This window comes from Mobula hypostoma (genome assembly GCF_963921235.1).
Source record: "Mobula hypostoma chromosome 9 unlocalized genomic scaffold, sMobHyp1.1 SUPER_9_unloc_2, whole genome shotgun sequence".
In the NCBI taxonomy this organism is placed as follows: domain Eukaryota; kingdom Metazoa; phylum Chordata; class Chondrichthyes; order Myliobatiformes; family Myliobatidae; genus Mobula; species Mobula hypostoma.
This window is the reverse complement of record NW_026948134.1, coordinates 16,891-34,835: the sequence shown is the minus strand read 5'-3', so window position 1 is coordinate 34,835 and position 17,945 is coordinate 16,891. Positions and strand designations below refer to the sequence as shown.

Below are 17,945 nucleotides of genomic sequence, written 5' to 3'. Positions count from 1 at the left end.
GTATAAAAGGCATTGAATTCATCTGGGAGTGAAGCCTTGTTGTCACCCGTGTCACTTGTGTTTACTTTGTAGGAGGTGATGGCATTCAAGCCTTGCCACAACTATTGAGCATCCTTCAGCGATTCAACTTCAACCCGGAATTGCCACTGTCATGAAAACATAGAACAGTGCAGCACAATACAGGCCCTTTGGCCCACAATGTTCTACCGACTTTTTCACCTCCTCCACCATTCCCTCCATTTTCTATCACCCATGTGCCTATCTGAGAGACTCTTAAGTCTCATCGCCCCTGGCAGGGTATTCCACACACTCATCCCTCTCTATGGAAAAAAACTACCTCGGACATTCTTCCCTATACTTCCTTCCAATCATTTTTAAATGATGCCCCCTTTACAAGGCTTCCTACGTAGTGTTAGACTGGCCTGTTTTGACACTTGCCCTGTTTCACTCCCCACGACTGCTGCCTGAATTGTTGGGTCTTTGCAGTACCTTCTATATCAGGTTCTCGGCCAGGGCTCTATCAGGTTCTCAGTTCCTGGCCGTTGGTACAGATGCCATAGCCTTACCTGCCACCCCTCGGTCTGATGTGAATCATTCCCCAGCAGGAGGCGTGTAGCAGTGAAAGGGTTTGCCAGACTCACCGTGACATGGGCAGTGCTGGTGAAGAGACTTCACCTGACTCAGCAGCTGCTCCAGGATCTCCAGCCTCCCACGTCGCCTCACTTCCTTCTTATCAATGTCGCCCCAGTCTGCGTAAGGAACCAGACAAAGTCAGCTACCTCCCTGCATATCAACAACACAGGACACACATGTGACACAGAACACATGTGTTACACACAGCAATGTTACACTTAGAGTCATAGAGCACTCCAGCACATCCAGTTCATGACAAACCACTCTCCTGCCTAGTCCCATCGACCTGCATCAGGACCATGGCCCTCCAGACTTCTCGAAACCATGTACCTATTCCATCAGCGCCACTGCCCGAGGATAAAAGGCAGGAGAGGGTCGTGGCTGCGTAACAGAGCTTTGACCAGCAACCAGTCAGCATTTGGGATTGATTAGTAAGACCCCTCAGAACAACACACTGTCACTCTGCAAATGGTGTAAGTCCGTACATTCCATGTGACAGGACAGAAAACGGTCACACTCCAAACAGTGAGGGTCCCATCGCCCCTCAGGACAGGACACAGTGACACTCCAAACAGTGAGGGTCCCATCGCCCCTCAGGACAGGACACAGTGACACTCCAAACAGTGAGGGTCCCATCGCCCCTCAGGACAGGACACAGTGACACTCCAAACAGTGAGGGTCCCATCACCCCTCAGGACAGGACACAGTGACACTCCAAACAGTGAGGGTCCCATCACCCCTCAGGACAGGACATGGTCACTCCAAACAGTGAGGGTCCTCACACATCTTGGGACAGGACTATAAGACACAAGAGCTGAATTAGGCCATTCGGACCATAAATAGGACATGGTCACTATCCAAGTGGGTGCTGCAAATCAAAGGCCCAAGCTGACAACTATGGAGGTAGAGCCTCGGTTATCCAAAATGTCACCTGTCTTCCCTCCTCAGGTGCTGTCTGACCTGCTGAGTGTTTTTGGGAAAGAGAATGCCAGGCTTTACCCAGCTCTGATCTCAAAGGAGGGATGAGCCAGGAGAGGAGTGGGGAAACAGAGATCACATCTCTGCAGCCTTTCAGATCATTATGGCTTGGGGGAAACTGTGAAATTGGGCATTACACAAGTCTTCGACAGGAGCTGTGGGAAGTTCACTGGGAGTGGCTGGGAGTGGCTGTTACTGGGTAGTCACACACCCTGGTGGAGTTGGTCGACCTGTCTGCTCTGTGGGAGCTGTTTAAAGACCAACTGGTCTTAATTCAGGACCAACGTATTCCTGTGAAGGAAAGAGGGTGATTCCTAAAGGTGGCAAATTTAGTCAAAAACAGAAGAGAAGTATATGGAAGCTGAAATCAGACAAGGTCTTCAGGGAACTGGAGACAAATGAAATGGGGAATCTGGAGGCTAAAAGAGACGTGATCGGTACTTGATGAGCAAGATTTAAGTGAATTCCAGCGCATTTTATACATTCAGTCAAAATATGGGAGTAGCTAGGGGTAGAGTACGACCGCTGAATAACAAAGCTGGCCATTGTTAATGGACGACAGCGGAGGTTAAAGCCCATCGTGACGACCACCTAGGGGGCAAACTCCAATATACAGACCATCCAGGGGTTAAACCCTATCACACAGAACACCCAGGGGGTAAACCCTGACACACAGAACACCCGGGGTTAAATCCTATCACACAGAACACCCAGGGGGTAAACCTTATCACACAGAACACCCGGGGTTAAACCCTATCACACAGAACACCCAGGGGGTAAACCCTGACACACAGAACACCCAGGGGTTACACCCTATCACACAGAACACCCAGGGGGTAAACCCAGACACACAGAACACCCAGGGGTTAAACCCTATCACACAGAACACCCGGGGGGTAAACCCTGACACACAGAACACCCGGGGTTAAATCCTATCACACAGAACACCCGGGGTTAAACCCTATCACACAGAACACCCAGGGGGTAAACCCCGACACACAGAACACCCGGGGTTAAATCCTATCACACAGAACACCCAGGGGTTAAACCCTATCACACAGAATACCCAGGGGTTAAACCCAGACACACAGAACACCCAGGGGGTAAACCCTGACACACAGAACACCCGGGGTTAAACCCTATCACACAGAACACCCAGGGGGTAAACCCTGACACACAGAACACCCAGGGTTAAACCCTATCACACAGACACCCGGGGGTAAACCCTATCACACAGAACACCCACGGGGTAAACCCTGACACACAGAACACCCAGGGGGTAAACCCTATCACACAGACACCCGGGGGTAAACCTTGACACACAGAACACCCAGGAGTTCAACCCAGACACACAGACCACCCAGGGGTTACACCCTATCACACAGAACACCCAGGGGGTAAACTCTGACATGCAGACCACCCAAGGGGAGACCCCAACACACAGATCACCCAGGGCTAGACATCGACATGCAGACCTTTCGGGTGGGGGGAATTGACCCCAACACACAGACCACCCGAAGGGGGTGGATTGACATTGATCCCAACACACAGACCACTCAGGGGTAGAATTCAACCCACAGACCACATGGGAGGGGGGGAAAGGTAGACCCCGATACGCAGACCACACGGGGGAGATGGGTAGATCCCAACACGCAAACCACCCGTGCGGGGGTAGACCCCGACATACAGACCACCCAGGGTTAAGCCCCACCATGACAACCACCCAGGTGTTAAACTCCAACACACAGACCATCCACAAGTTATACCCCAATATGCAGACCATTCAGGGTTTAAACCCCAACATACAGACCACCCAACAGTTAAATACTGACAAAAAGACCACCTGGGGTTAAATCCACTATACAGACCATCTAAGGGTTGAACTTCACCATAACGACCATCAGGAGTTAAATCCCAACACATAGACCACCCAGGGATTAAACCCTGACCAGCAGACCAATCAGGGGTTAAACAGTGACACAAAGACCACTCGAGTTAAACCCATCATGCAGACCACCCAGGGGTTAAACTTCCCCATGATGACCACACAGGACGTGGGTGACGTGGTTCGCTGTATTAGCGATAAGGGTCAGCATGTGGGTTACGTGGTTCAGCGTGTGGATGACGTGGGTCGATGTGGTTCGCTGTGTGGGTGACCTAGTATGATGTTCACATGATATGGTTCAATGTTCATGTCGACGTGTGGATGACGTGGTTCGGTGTGAGAGTAACATGGTTCTGCTTGTTGGTGACATTGATCAGTGTGTGCGTGGTGTGATTCGCTGTATGGGTGATGTGGGTCGACGTGTGGGTGACGTGGGTTTGCTTGTGGGTGACATGTTTCGGCATGTAGGTAACATAGTTCAATGTTCATGTGGCATGCAAAAGTTTGGGCACCCCAGTCAAAATTTCTGTTACCATGATGAGTAAAAGATGACCTGATTTCCAAAAGGCATAAAGTTAAAGATGACACATTTCTTTAATATTTTAAGCAAGAAAACTTCTTTATTTCCATCTTTTACAGTTTCAAAATAACAAAAAAGGAAAAGGGCCGGAAGCAAAAGTTTGGGCACCCTGCATGGTCAGTACCTAGTAATACCCCATTTGGCAAGTATCACAGTTTGTAAACGCTTTCTGTAGCCAGCTAAGAGTCTTTCAATTCTTGTTTGGGGGATTTTCACCCATTCATCCTTGCAAAAGGCTTCTAGTTCTGTGAGATTCTTGGGCCGTCTTGCATGCACTGCTCTTTTGAGGTCTATCCACAGATTCTCGATGATGTTTAGGTCAGGGGACTGTGAGGGCCATGGCAAAACCTTCAGCTTGTGCCTCTTGAGGTAGTCCATTGTGGATTCTGAGGTGTGTTTAGGTTCATTGTCCTGTTGTAGGAGCCAACCTCTTTTCACCTTTGACTTTTTTACAGAAGGTGTGATGTTTGGTTCCAGAATTTGCTGGTATTTAATTGAATTCATTCTTCCATCTACCAGTAAATGCTCCCCGTGCCACTGGCTGCAACACAAGCCCAAAGCATGATCGATCCACCCCCATGCTTAACAGTTGGAGAGGGGTTCTTTTCATGAAAGTCTGCACCCTTTTTTCTCCAAACATTTTCTCATTGCGGCCAAAAAGGAACCAGAGTGTGAGAGCAGATAGTGAGGTGGAGGAGGATAAAGGTTATGCAAGAACTGCAAGTATAGTGCATGGAGTAAAGCCAGATCTAACATATAAAGAGGCTTTGAGGAAAGAGAAACAGAATAAACAGTGTAAAGGTAGTAAGGTAGAAGGGCTAAAGTGTGTGTACTTCAGTGCAAGAAGCATCAGGAACAAAGGTGATGAACTGAGAGCTTGGATACATACATGGAATTATGATGTAGTGGCCATTACAGAGACTTGGCTGGCACCAGGGCAGGAATGGATTCTCAATATTCCTGGATTTCAGTGCTTTAAAAGAGATAGAGAGGGCGGAAAAAGGGGAGGAGGGGTGGCATTACTGGTCAGGGATACTATTACAGCTGCAGGAAGGGAGCAGTTACTCTATTGGGGGTATTCTATAGGCCCCCTGGTAGCAGCAGAGATACCGAGGAGCAGACCAGGAGGCAGATTTTGGAAAGGTGCAAAAATAACAGGGTTGTTATCATGGGTAACTTTAACTTCCCTAATATTGATTGGCACCTGATTAGTTCCAATGGTTTAGATGGGGCAGAGTTTGTTAGTGTGTCCAGGATGGATTCCTGTCACAGTATGTTGACAGGCCGACTAGGGGGAATGCCATACTAGATCTAGTACTAGGTAATGAACCGGGTCAGGTCACAGATCTCTCAGTGGGTGAGCATCTGGGGAACAGTGACCACCGCTCCCTGGCCTTTAGCATTATCATGGAAAAGGATAGAATCAGAGAGGACAGGAAAATTTTTAATTGGGGAAGGGCAAATTATGAGGCAAAAAGGCTAGAACTTACGGGTGTGAATTGGGATGATGTTTTTGCAGGGAAATGTACTATGGACATGTGGTCGATGTTTAGGGATCTCTTGCACGATGTTAGGGATAAATTTGTCCCAGTGAGGAAGATCAAGAATGGTAGGGTGAAGGAACCATGAGTGACAAGTGAGGTAGAAAATCTAGTCAGGTGGAAGAAGGCAGCAGACATGAGGTTTAGGAAGCAAGGATCAGATGGGTCTATTGAGGAACATAGGGTAGCAAGAAAGGAGCTTAAGAAGGGGCCGAGGAGAGCAAGAAGGGAGCATGAGAAGGCCTTGGCGAGTAGGGTAAAGGAAAACCCCAAGGCATTCTTCATTTACGTGAAGAACAAAATGGTGACAGGAGTGAAGGTAGGACCGATTAGAGATAAGGATAGGAAGATGTGCCTGGAGGCAGTGGAAGTGAACGAGGTCCTCAATGAATACTTCTCTTCAGTATTCACCAATGAGAGGGAACTTGATAACAGTGAGAACAATATGAGTGAGGTTGATGTTCTGGAGTATGTTGATATTAGGGAGAGGAGGTGTTGGAGTTGTTAAAATACATTAGGACGGATAAGTCCCTGGGGCCTGACGAAACAGTCCCCAGGCTGCTCCACGAGGCGAGGAAAGAGATTGCTGAGCCTCTGGCTAGGATCTTTATGTCCTCATTGTCCACGGGAATGGTACTGGAGGATTGGAGGGAGGCGAATGTTGTCCCCTTGTTCAAAAAAGGTAGTAGGAACCTACATAAGCGTGAACTTTTTCCTTTGAATTATTTGGTATCAACTGATATTAACCTTCCTTTTAAAACTGTAAGAAACCAATTCACTTATTTGGGTGTAACAATTACTAAAAATTATAAATACCCATTTAAAGAAAATTTTCTTACTTTATTACATTATATAAAAAGAACATTATCAAATTGGTCGCCCCTTTTGTTATCATTGATTGGTTAAATTAATTCTATTAAAATGAATGTTTTACCTAAATTTACCTACCTCTTTCAGGCTTTACCCGTTTTTATTCCTAAATCCCTTTTTGACTCTCTGGACTATTTTATCCTCCTACATATGGAAAAATAAATGTCCTCGATTGAATAAAGTCCATCTCCAGAAAGTTAAAAAGAATGGAGGATTAGCTTTACCAAATTTTTGGTTTTACTACTGGGCAGCTAATATACGGAATCTCACATTTTGGTTATACTATATTAATCATGAGGACTGTCCCGGGTCGATTTCTTTAGAAGCTAACTTGGTTAATAAATTTTCTATTGTCTCTCTTTTGGGATCTTCATTTCCTTTATCCTTAAGTAAGATAACTGAAAATGTGGCAGTCAAACATACTTTGAGGATTTGGATACAATTTAGGAAACACTTTGGTCTATTGAGATTCTCCCTTTCTAGTCCCATTTTTTTAAACTATTTTTTAAGCCTTCTATGACTGATGTAGTTTTTAAACAATGGGAAGGATTAGACATTACATGCTTCTGGGATCTGTCTGTGGGGGGAAGTCTTTCTTCATTCGAACAATTGTCAACTAAATATAGTTTACCAAAAATCCCATTTTTGTCAGTACTTACAAATTAGAGATTTTCTGTGATCTCAATTATATACATTTCCTAATAGTCCTGATAAGAACGTATTAGATGAAATTCTTACTATGAAATCATTTTATAATGGTTCAATATCTAATATATCTATGATATGTTGTTTGGAATGAGAAATGATTCTTTAGACAAAATCAAAAATCTTTGGGAACAAGATTTACAGACTTCAATTTCTGAAGAAACTTGGAATGAGATTTTTAAATTGGTTGATACTTCATCGTTATGTGCTCATCATCCCCTCCTATAATCTAAAGTGGTTCATAGGGCTTATATGACCAAGGATAAGTTATCTCATTTTTATATGGATATATCTCCCTACTGTGATAGGTGTAACAATGGAGAAGGTTCATTTATTCATATGTTTTGGACATGCCCAAGTCTTGGAAAATATTGGAAGGAAGTATTCCAAACTTTTCTGTACTCTTTAAAGTTAATTTTAAGCCTAACCCTTTGACTGCCCTACTTGGTATTGTTGGAAGGAAAGATATCATCTTGAAGACATCTGATCTGCACATTCTGGCTTTTATCTCTCTTACGGCTAGAAGGGTGCTTTTGTTTAAATGGAAGGATGTTGTTCTGCCTAATCATGCTCAGTGGTTACGGGATGTTATGGTATGCCTAAATTTAGAAAAGATTCATTGTTCAATTTCTGAATCTAACCAAGATTTTCAAAATTTGTGGGGGCTGTTTTTAAATTATTTTCATAATCTTTGACTTTTCGTTAAAGTACAGAAGTTGGTTAATAGCATATTTTATTATCTGATAATGTTTTTTTCCTTCTTTATTTCTCCAAACAGCATCGACTTTGGTAGTGGGTATAGATCTTTTTATTTATAAAATTGTTTATATTCTAATATACGAATTAATCTAATTTATATGAATATAGAGTATGGAGTTCGTTAATGTGGTTCAATATACTGTATCTGGTATTATTATATTTTTTCTTTCGTTTTATAATATGTATTCTCTTGGACTCTGTATTTTTCTATATAGAAATCAATAAAAATATTGAAAAAGAAAAGAAAAAAGGTAGGAGGGATAGTCCAGGTAATTATAGACCAGTGAGCCTTACATCTGAGGTGGGAAAACTGTTGGAAAAGATTCTTAGAGACAGGATCTCTGGGCATTTAGAGAATCATGGTCTGATCAGGGACAGTCAGCATGGCTTTGTGAAGGGCAGATCGTGTCTGAACAAGCCTGATAGAGTTCTCTGAGGAGGTGACCAGGCATATAGATGAGGGTAGTGCAGTGGATGTGATCTATATGGATTTTAGTAAGGCATTTGACAAGGTTCCACACGGTAGGCTTATTCAGAAAGTCAGAAGGCATGGGGTCCAGGGAAGTTTGGCCAGGTGGATTCAGAATTGGCCTTCCTGCTGAAGGCAGAGGGTGGTGGTGGAGGGAGCACATTCCGATTACAGGGTTGTGACTAGTGGTGTCCCAAAAGGATCAGTTCAGGGACCTCTACTTTTCGTGATTTTTATTAATGACCTGGATGTGGGGGTAGAAGTGTGGGTTGGCAAGTTTGCAGATGACACAAAAGTTGGTGGTGTTGTGGATACTGTAGAGGATTGTCTAAGATTGCAGAGAGACATTGATAGGATGCAGAAGTGGGCTGAGAAGTGGCAGATGAAGTTCAACCTGGAGAAGTGTGAGGTGGTACACTTTGGAAGGACAAACTCCAAGGCAGAGTACAAAGTAAATGGCAGGATACTTGGTAGTGTGAAGGAGCAGAGGGATCTAGGGGTACATGTCCACAGATCCCTGAAAGTTGCCTCACAGGTAGATAGGGTAGTTAAAAAGCTTATGGACTGTTAGCTTTCATAAGTCGAGGGATAGAGTTTAAGAGTTGCGGGTTAATGATGCAGCTGTATAAAACTCTGGTTAGGCCACACCTGGAGTACTGTGTTCAGTTCTGGTCGCCTCACTATGGGAAGGATGTGGAAGCATTGGAAAGGGTACAGAGGGGATTTACCAGGATGCTGCCTGATTTAGAGAGTATGGATTATGATCAGAGATTAAGGGAGCTCCGGCTTTACTCTCTGGAGAGAAGGAGGATGAGAGGAGACATGATAGAGGTATACAAGATATTAAGAGGAAGATATTAAGTGGACAGCCAGCGCCTCTTCCTCAGGGCACCACTGCTCAATACAAGAGGACATGGCTTTAAGGTAAGGGGTGGAAAGTTCAATGGGGATATTAGAGGAAGGTTTTTTACTCAGAGGGTGGTTGGTGCGTGGAGTGCACTGCCTGAGTCAGTGGTGGAGGCAGATACACTAGTGAAATTTAAGAGACTACTAGACAGGTATATGGAGAAATTTAAGGTGGGGGGTTATATGGGAGGCAGGGTTTAAGGGTCGGCACAACATTGTGGGCCGAAGGGCCTGTACTGTGCTGTACTTTTCTGTATTCTATGTTAACTTCATCAGTCCACAGGACTTGTTTCCAAAATGCATCAGGCTTGTTTAGATGTTCCTTTGCAAACTTCTGATGCTGAATTTTGTGGTGAGGTTGCAGGAAAGGTTTTCTTCTGATGACTCTTCCATGAAGGTCATATTTGTTCAGGTGTTGTTGCCCAGTAGAACAGTGCACCACCACTCCAGAGTCTGCTAAATCTTCCTGAAGGTCTTTTGCAGTCAAACGGGGGTTTTGATTTGCCTTTTTAGCAATCCTACGAGCAGTTCTCTTGGAAAGTTTTCTTGGTCTTCCAGACTTCAACTTGACCTCCACTGTTCCTGTTAACTGCCATTTCTTAATTATATTACGAGCTGAGGAAACGGCTATCTGAAAATGCTTTGCTATCTTCTTATAGCCTTCTCCTGCATTGTGGGCGTCATTTATTTTAATTTTCAGAGTGCTAGGCAGCTGCTTAGAGGAGCCCATGCCTGCTGATTGTTGGGACAAGGTTTGAGGAGTGAGCTTTGAAATTTGCATCACCTGGCCTTTCCTGACAATAACCGTGAACAAGCCATAGCCCTAACAAACTAATTAAGGTCTGAGACCTTGTTAAAAGTTTTCTGAGAGCTCAAATCTCTTGGAGTCCCCAAACTTTTGCATGGTGCTCCTTTCCTTTCTTTCACTCTAAAATTGTACAAAACAAAAATAGTACACTAATCTTGCTTAAAATGTTGAAAAGAATGTTTCATCTTTAACTTTATGACTTTTGGAGATCAGTTCATCTTTTTATCACTTAACTATTTACAGTAACAGAAATTTTGACCAGGGGTGCCCAAACTTTTGCATGCCACTGTCTGTCGGCGTGTGGGTGACGTGGTCCGGCATGTTGGTGACATTGTTTGGCGTGTGGGTGCTGTGATTCGTTGTGTGACGTGGGTCAGTGTACGTGTGACGTGGCTCGGCGTGAGGGTGACATAGGTTAACGAGTGGGTGATGTATTTCGGCATGTGAGTGACGTGGGTCGCTGTGTTGGTGACATGGTTTGGCATGTGGGTGACATGGATCGGTGTTCGTGTGAAGTAGTTCTGTGTGTGGGTGACGTGGTTCTGCGTGTGGGTGACATGGTTCTGCGTGTGGGTGACATGGTTCCGCATGTGGGTGACATGCTTCGATGGTCGCGTGATGTGGTTCGATGTTCATGTGATGTGGGTCGATGTGTGGATGACATGGTTCGGTGTGAGAGTGACGTGGTTCTGCATGTTGGTGACATTGTTCGAGGTGTGGGCAGTGTGATTCACTGTGTGGGTGATGTGGTTCGATGTTCGTGTGACGTGGGTCGGTGTGTGGGTGACGTGAGTCCGTGTGTGGGTGGTGTGATTCGCTGTGTGGGTGACGTGGGTCGGTGTGTGGGTGACGTGGGTCGGTGTGTGGGTGGTGTGATTCGCTGTGTGGGTGACGTGGGTCGGGGTGTGGGTGACGTGGGTCGGGGTGTGGGTGGTGTGATTCGCTGTGTGGCTGACGTGGGTCAGCGTGTGGGTGATGTGGGTCGGGGTGTGGGTGACGTGGGTTGGTGTGTGGGTGACGTGGGTCGGGGTGTGGGTGGTGTGATTCGCTGTGTGGCTGACGTGGGTCAGTGTGTGGGTGGTGTGATTTGCTCTGTGGGTGACGTGGTTCGATGTTCGTGTGACGTGGGTTGGTGTGTGGGTGACGTGGGTCAGCGTGTGGGTGGTGTGATTCGCTGTGTGGGTGACGTGGGTCGGGGTGTGGGTGGTGTGATTCGCTGTGTGGGTGACGTGGGTCAGGGTGTGGGTGGTGTGATTTGCTGTGTGGGTGACGTGGGTCGGGGTGTGGGTGACGTGGGTCGGGGTGTGGGTGGTGTGATTCGCTGTGTGGAAGACGTGGGTCAGCATGTGGGTGGTGTGATTCGCTGTGTGGGTGTCGTGGTTCGATGTTCGCGTGGCGTGGGTCGGTGTGTGGGTGACGTGGGTCAGCGTGTGGGTGGTGTGATTCGCTGTGTGGGTGTCGTGGTTCGATGTTCGCGTGATGTGGGTCGGTGTGTGGGTGACGTGGGTCAGCGTGTAGGTGGTGTGATTTGCTGTGAGGGTGACGTGGGTCAGCGTGTGGGTGGTGTGATTCACTGTGTGGGTGACGTGGGTCAGCGTGTAGGTGGTGTGATTCGCTGTGTGGGTGACGTGGGTCAGCGTGTGGGTGATGTGATTCGCTGTGTGGGTGTCGTGGTTCGATGTTCGTGTGACGTGGGTCGGTGTGTGGGTGACGTGGGTCAGCGTGTGGGTGGTGTGATTCGCTGTGAGGATGACGTGGTTCGATGTTCGTGTGACATGGGTCGGTGTGTGGGTGATGTGGGTCAGCGTGTGGGTGGTGTGATTCACTGTGTGGGTGACGTGGGTCAGCGTGTAGGTGGTGTGATTCGCTGTGTGGGTGACGTGGGTCAGCGTGTGGGTGATGTGATTCGCTGTGTGGGTGTCGTGGTTCGATGTTCGTGTGACGTGGGTTGGTGTGTGGGTGACGTGGGTCAGCGTGTGGGTGGTGTGATTCGCTGTGAGGATGACGTGGTTCGATGTTCGTGTGACGTGGGTCGGTGTGTGGGTGATGTGGGTCAGCGTGTGGGTGGTGTGATTCACTGTGTGGGTGACGTGGGTCAGCGTGTAGGTGGTGTGATTCGCTGTGAGGGTGACGTGGGTCAGCGTGTGGGTGATGTGATTCGCTGTGTGGGTGTCGTGGTTCGATGTTCGTGTGACGTGGGTCGGTGTGTGGGTGACGTGGGTCAGCGTGTGGGTGGTGTGATTCGCTGTGAGGGTGACGTGGTTCGATGTTCGTGTGACTTGGGTCGGTGTGTGGGTGATGTGGGTCAGCGTGTGGGTGGTGTGATTCACTGTGTGGGTGACGTGGGTCAGCGTGTAGGTGGTGTGATTCGCTGTGTGGGTGACGTGGTTCGATGTTCGTGTGACTTGGGTCGGTGTGTGGGTGATGTGGGTCAGCGTGTGGGTGGTGTGATTCACTGTGTGGGTGACGTGGGTCAGCGTGTAGGTGGTGTGATTCGCTGTGTGGGTGACGTGGTTCGATGTTCGTGTGACGTGGGTCGGTGTGTGGGTGATGTGGGTCAGCATGTGGGTGGTGTGATTCGCTGTGTGGGTGACGTGGTTCGATGTTCGTGTGACGTGGGTCGGTGTGTGGGTGATGTGGGTCAGCATGTGGGTGGTGTGATTCGCTGTGTGGGTGACGTGGGTCGATGTTCGTGTGACGTGGGTCTGTGTGTGGGTGACGTGGGTCAGCGTGTAGGTGGTGTGATTCGCTCTGTGGGTGACGTGGTTCGATGTTCGTGTGACATGGGTCTGTGTGTGGGTGACGTGGGTCAGCGTGTGGGTGACATGGGTCTGTGTGTGGGTGGTGTGATTCGCTGTGTGGGTGACGTGGGTCAGTGTGTGGGTGACGTGGGTCAGCGTGTGTGTGGTGTGATTCGCTGTGTGGGTGACGTGGGTCAGTGCGTGGGTGGTGTGATTCGCTGTGTGGGTGACGTGGGTCGGTGTGTGGGTGACGTGGGTCAGCGTGTGGGTGGTGTGATTCGCGTGTGGGTGACGTGGGTCAGCGTGTGGGTGGTGTGATTGGTCTTATAGCCTCATAATTTGCCCTTCCCCAATTAAAGATTTTCCTGTCCTCTCTGATTCTATCCTTTTCCATGATAATGCTAAAGGCCAGGGAGCGGTGGTCACTGTCCCCCAGATGCTCACCCACTGAGAGATCTGTGACCTGACCCGGTTCATTACCTAGTACTAGATCTAGTATGGCATTCCCCCTAGTCGGCCTGTCCACATACTGTGGCAGGAATCCGTCCTGGACACACTTAACAAACTCTGCCCCATCTAAACCCTTGGAACTAATCAGGTGCCAATCAATATTAGGGAAGTTAAAGTTACCCATGATAACAACCCTGTTATTAGTGCAGCTTTCCAAAATCTGCCTCCCAATCTGATCCTCTGTATCTCTGCTGCTACCAGGGGGCCTATAGAATACCCCCAGTAGAGTAACTGCTCCCTTCCTGTTCCTGACTTCCACCCATATTGACTCAAAAGAGGATCCTGCTACATTACCCACCCTTTCTGTAGCTGTAATAGTATCCCTGTCCAGTAATGCCACCCCTCCTCCCCTTTTTCCCCCTCTCTATCCCTTTTAAAGCACTGAAATCCAGGAATATTGAGAATCCATTCCTGCCCTGGTGCCAGCCAAGTCTCTGTAATGGCCACTACATCATAATTCCATGTATGTATCCAAGCTCTCAGTTCATCACCTTTGTTCCTGATGCTTCTTGCATTGAGGTACACACATTTCAGCCCTTCTACCTTACTGTCTTTACAGCGTTTATTCTGCTTCTCTTTCCTCAAAGCCTCTCTGTATGTTAGATCTGGCTTTACTCCATGCACTTCCTTCACTGCTCTATCGCTCTGGGTCCCATCCTCCTCGCAAATTAGTTTAAGCCCTCCCGAACCATGCTAGCAAACCTACCTGCAAGGATATTGGTCCCCCTCGAGTTCAGGTGCAACTCATCCAATCTGTACAGGTCCCACCTTCCCCAGAAGAGATCCCAATGATCTAAATATCTAAATCCCTGCTCCCTGCACCAATTCCTCAGCCACGCATTCAACTGCCATCTCCTCCAATTCTTACCATCACTGTCACGTAGCACTGGCAGCAATCCTGAGAACGCCACGCTTGAGGTCCTGTTCTTCAGCCTTCTGCCAAGTTCCCGAAACTCACACTTCAGGACCTCATCCCTCTTCCTGCCTATGTCGTTGGTACCAACATGTATCACGACTTCTGGTTGCTCTCCCTCTCGTACCAGGATGTCGTGCACCCGGTCAGAGACATCCCGGACCCTGGCACCCGGGAGGCAAACCATGCGGGTGTCCTTCTCACGTCCACAAAATCTCCTGTCTGCTCCCTTGACTATAGAGTCTCTAATGACGACAGCTCTCCTCTTCTCCGTCCCACCCTCCTGCACCACAGGGTCAGACTAAGTGTCGGAGGCCCTGCCACCGTGGCTCACACCTGGTCAGTTGTCCCCGCCAACAGTATCCAGGATGGTAAATTTATTATTCAGGGGAATGGCTACAGGGGTGCTCTGCACTACCTGCCTGCTCACCTTCGCTTTCCCCCCTCTGACTGTCACCCAACGACCTGCTTCCGATAGCCTAGGTGTGACTACCTCCCTGTAGCTCTCATCTATGACTGCCTCATTCTCCCTTATGAGTAGAAGGTCATCCAGCTGCTGCTCCAGATTCCTTACACGGTCTTCCAGATCACCCAGCCATATGCATTTCTGGCAGATGTGACTCTGCGGGAGAGGGACGTTCCCCCAAGACTGCCACATCTCACATGAGAGGCACCTCACCGTCTCAGAAGACATTGTAAAGACTAACTGCGAGCAAGTTTGTCCTCCGCCTCTTCTCGTCGAAGCCTCTCGAGTCAAAGCCTCAAAGCTCCACTCCTTCACTGGCCCACTCACTCACTGGCCGCTTTCCATCTTTCAGCCCACTCTTCTAACTGGCCTAAATCTCTCTGCAAGCTTTGAAAACCTACTTCATTACCCACAACTCCACCGATCTTAGTGTTATCTGCAGACTTACTAATCCAATTTACAACCCCTTAATCCAGATCATTAATGTATATGACAAACAACATTGGACCCAGTACAGATCCCTGAGGCACACCACTAGTCACCGGCCTCCAATCTGGCACACAGTTATCCACCACTACTCTCTGGCGCATCCTTTCCAGCCACTGCTGAATCCATTTTACTACTTCGATATTAATGCCTAACGATTGAACCTTCCTAACTAACCTTCCGTGTGGAACCTTGTCAAAGGCCTTACTGAAGTCTATATAGACAACATCCACCGCTTTACCCTCGTCAACTTTCCTAGTAACCTCATCAAAAAATTCAATAAGATTTGTCAAACATGACCTTCCACGCACAAATCCATGTTGACTGTTCCTAATCAGACCCTGTCTATCCGGATAATTATATATACCATCTCTAAGGATACTTTCCATCAACTTACCCACCACTGACGTCAAACTCATGGGCCGATAATTGCTAGGTTTACTCTTAGAACCTTTTTAAACAATGGAACCATATGAGCAATACGCCAATCTTCTGGCACCATCCCTGTTTCTAATGACATTTGAAATATTTCTGGCAGAGCCCCTGCTATTTCCACACTAACTTCCCTCAAGGTCCTAGGGAATATCCTGTCCAGACCTGGAGACTTATCCACTTTTATTGGATATCCTAATTGTAATCTCTTCAAAGAATTCCAGCAGGTTCATCAGGCACGATTTTCCCTTAAAGAAACCATGCTGACTTTGTCCTATCTTGTCCTGTGTCACCAAGTACTCCACAACCTCATCCTGAACAATTGACTCCAATATCTTCCAATATCTTCCCAACCACTGGGGTCAGGCTAACTGGTCTATAATTTCCTTTCTGCTGCCTTCCTCCCTTCTTCAAGAGTGGAGTGACATTTGCAATTTTCTAGTCCTCTGGCACCATGCCAGAGTCCAATGATTTTGGAAAGATCATTACTAATGCCTCCACCATCTCTAATGCTACCTCTTTCAGAACCCTAGAGTGCAGTTCATCTGATCTGGGTGATTTATGTACCTTTAGGTCCTTCAGCTTTTTAGCACCTTCTCCCTTGTAATAGTAACTGCACTCACTTTTCTTCCCTCATATCCTTCAACATCTGGCACACTGCTAGTGTTTTCCACAGTGAAGACTGATGCAAAATACTCATTTAGGTCATCTGCCATCTCCTTGGCCCCTGTTATTATTTCTTCAACCTCACCTTCTAGTTGTCCTACATCCACTCTCATCTCTCTATTTGTTACATTTTTGAAAAAGCCTTGACGATCCATTTTGATATTGTTCGCTAGCTTGTTTTCATATTTCATGTTTTCCTTCCTAATGATTCTTTTAGCTGCTCTCTGTAGGGTTTTAAAAGCTTTCCAATCCTCTGTCTTCCCACTAATTTTGGCTTCATTGTATGCCCTCTCTTTGGCTTTTACATTCACTTTGACTTCCCTTGTCAGCCACGGTTGTACTATTTTGCCATTTGACTATTTCTTCATTTTTGGAATACATCTATCTTGCACCTTCCTCATTTTTTCCCAGAAGCTCACACCATTGATGCTCTGCCGTCATCCCTGCCAGCACCTCCAACTCCTGTCTCATACCAGTGAAATTTCCTTTACTCCACAGAAATTCTGCTACGTCAGACTTTACTTTTTCCCTATTAAGTTTCAAGTTGAACGCAATCTTACTGTGATCACTGCCTCCTAAACTCCCTAATCACCCTAAGCTCCCTTTACCTTAAACTCCCTAATCACCTCTGGTTCATTACATAACACCAATCCAGTATAGCCAATCCCCTAGTAGGCTCAACAACAAACTGCTCGAAAAAGCCATCTCATAGGCATTCAACAAATTCACTCTCTTGAGATCCAGCAGCAACATGATTTTCCCAATCCACCTGCATATTGAAATTTCCCATGACTATCATAACATTGCCCTTTTGATATGCCTTTTCTACTTCCTGTTGTAATCCATGGTCCACATCCCAGCCACTGTCAGGAGGCCTGTATATACCTGCCATCAGGGTCCTTTTACCCTTGCAGTTTCTAACTCAACTCACAAGGATTCAACATCTTCTGATCCTATGTCACATCTTTCTACTGATTTGATGCTAATCTTTACCAGTAGAGCCACGCCACCCTCTCTGCCTACCTTCCTATCCCTCCGATACAACATGTAGAAACATAGAAACATAGAAAATAGGTGCAGGAGTAGGCCATTCGGCCCTTCGAGCCTGCACCGCCATTTATTATGATCATGGCTGATCATCCAACTCAGAACCCCGCCCCAGCCTTCCCTCCATACCCCCTGACCCCTGTAGCCACAAGGGCCATATCTAACTTCCTTTTAAACATAGCTAATGAACTGGCCTCAACAGTTTGCTGTGGCAGAGAATTCCACAGATTCACCACTCTCTGTGTGAAGAAGTTTTTCCTAACCTCGGTCCTAAAAGGCTTCCCCTCTATCCTCAAACTGTGACCCCTCGTTCTAGACCTCCCCAACATCGGGAACAATCTTCCCGCATCTAGCCTGTCCAATCCCTTTAGGATCTTATACGTTTCAATCAGATCCCCCCTCAATCTTCTAAATTCCAACGAGTACAAGCCCAGTTCATCCAGTCTTTCTTCATATGAAAGACCTGCCATCCCAGGAATCAATCTGGTGAACCTTCTTTGTACTCCCTCTATGGCAAAGATGTCTTTCCTCAGATTAGGGGACCAAAACT

At 47.1% G+C, this 17,945-nt stretch overlaps 1 protein-coding gene across 1 annotated transcript in view; it reads right to left on the bottom strand.

The window, feature by feature from the left end:
- LOC134341228 (ankyrin-repeat and fibronectin type III domain-containing 1) overlaps positions 1-17,945 on the bottom strand; it is a gene marked incomplete at its 5' end in the record, with an annotated part of 187,324 nt that overhangs the window by 158,298 nt on the left and 11,081 nt on the right. The window contains one exon of the mRNA XM_063039062.1: positions 642-749. Within this exon, the coding sequence (XP_062895132.1) occupies positions 642-749 (108 nt within the window). The remainder of the gene's footprint in view (positions 1-641; positions 750-17,945) is intronic.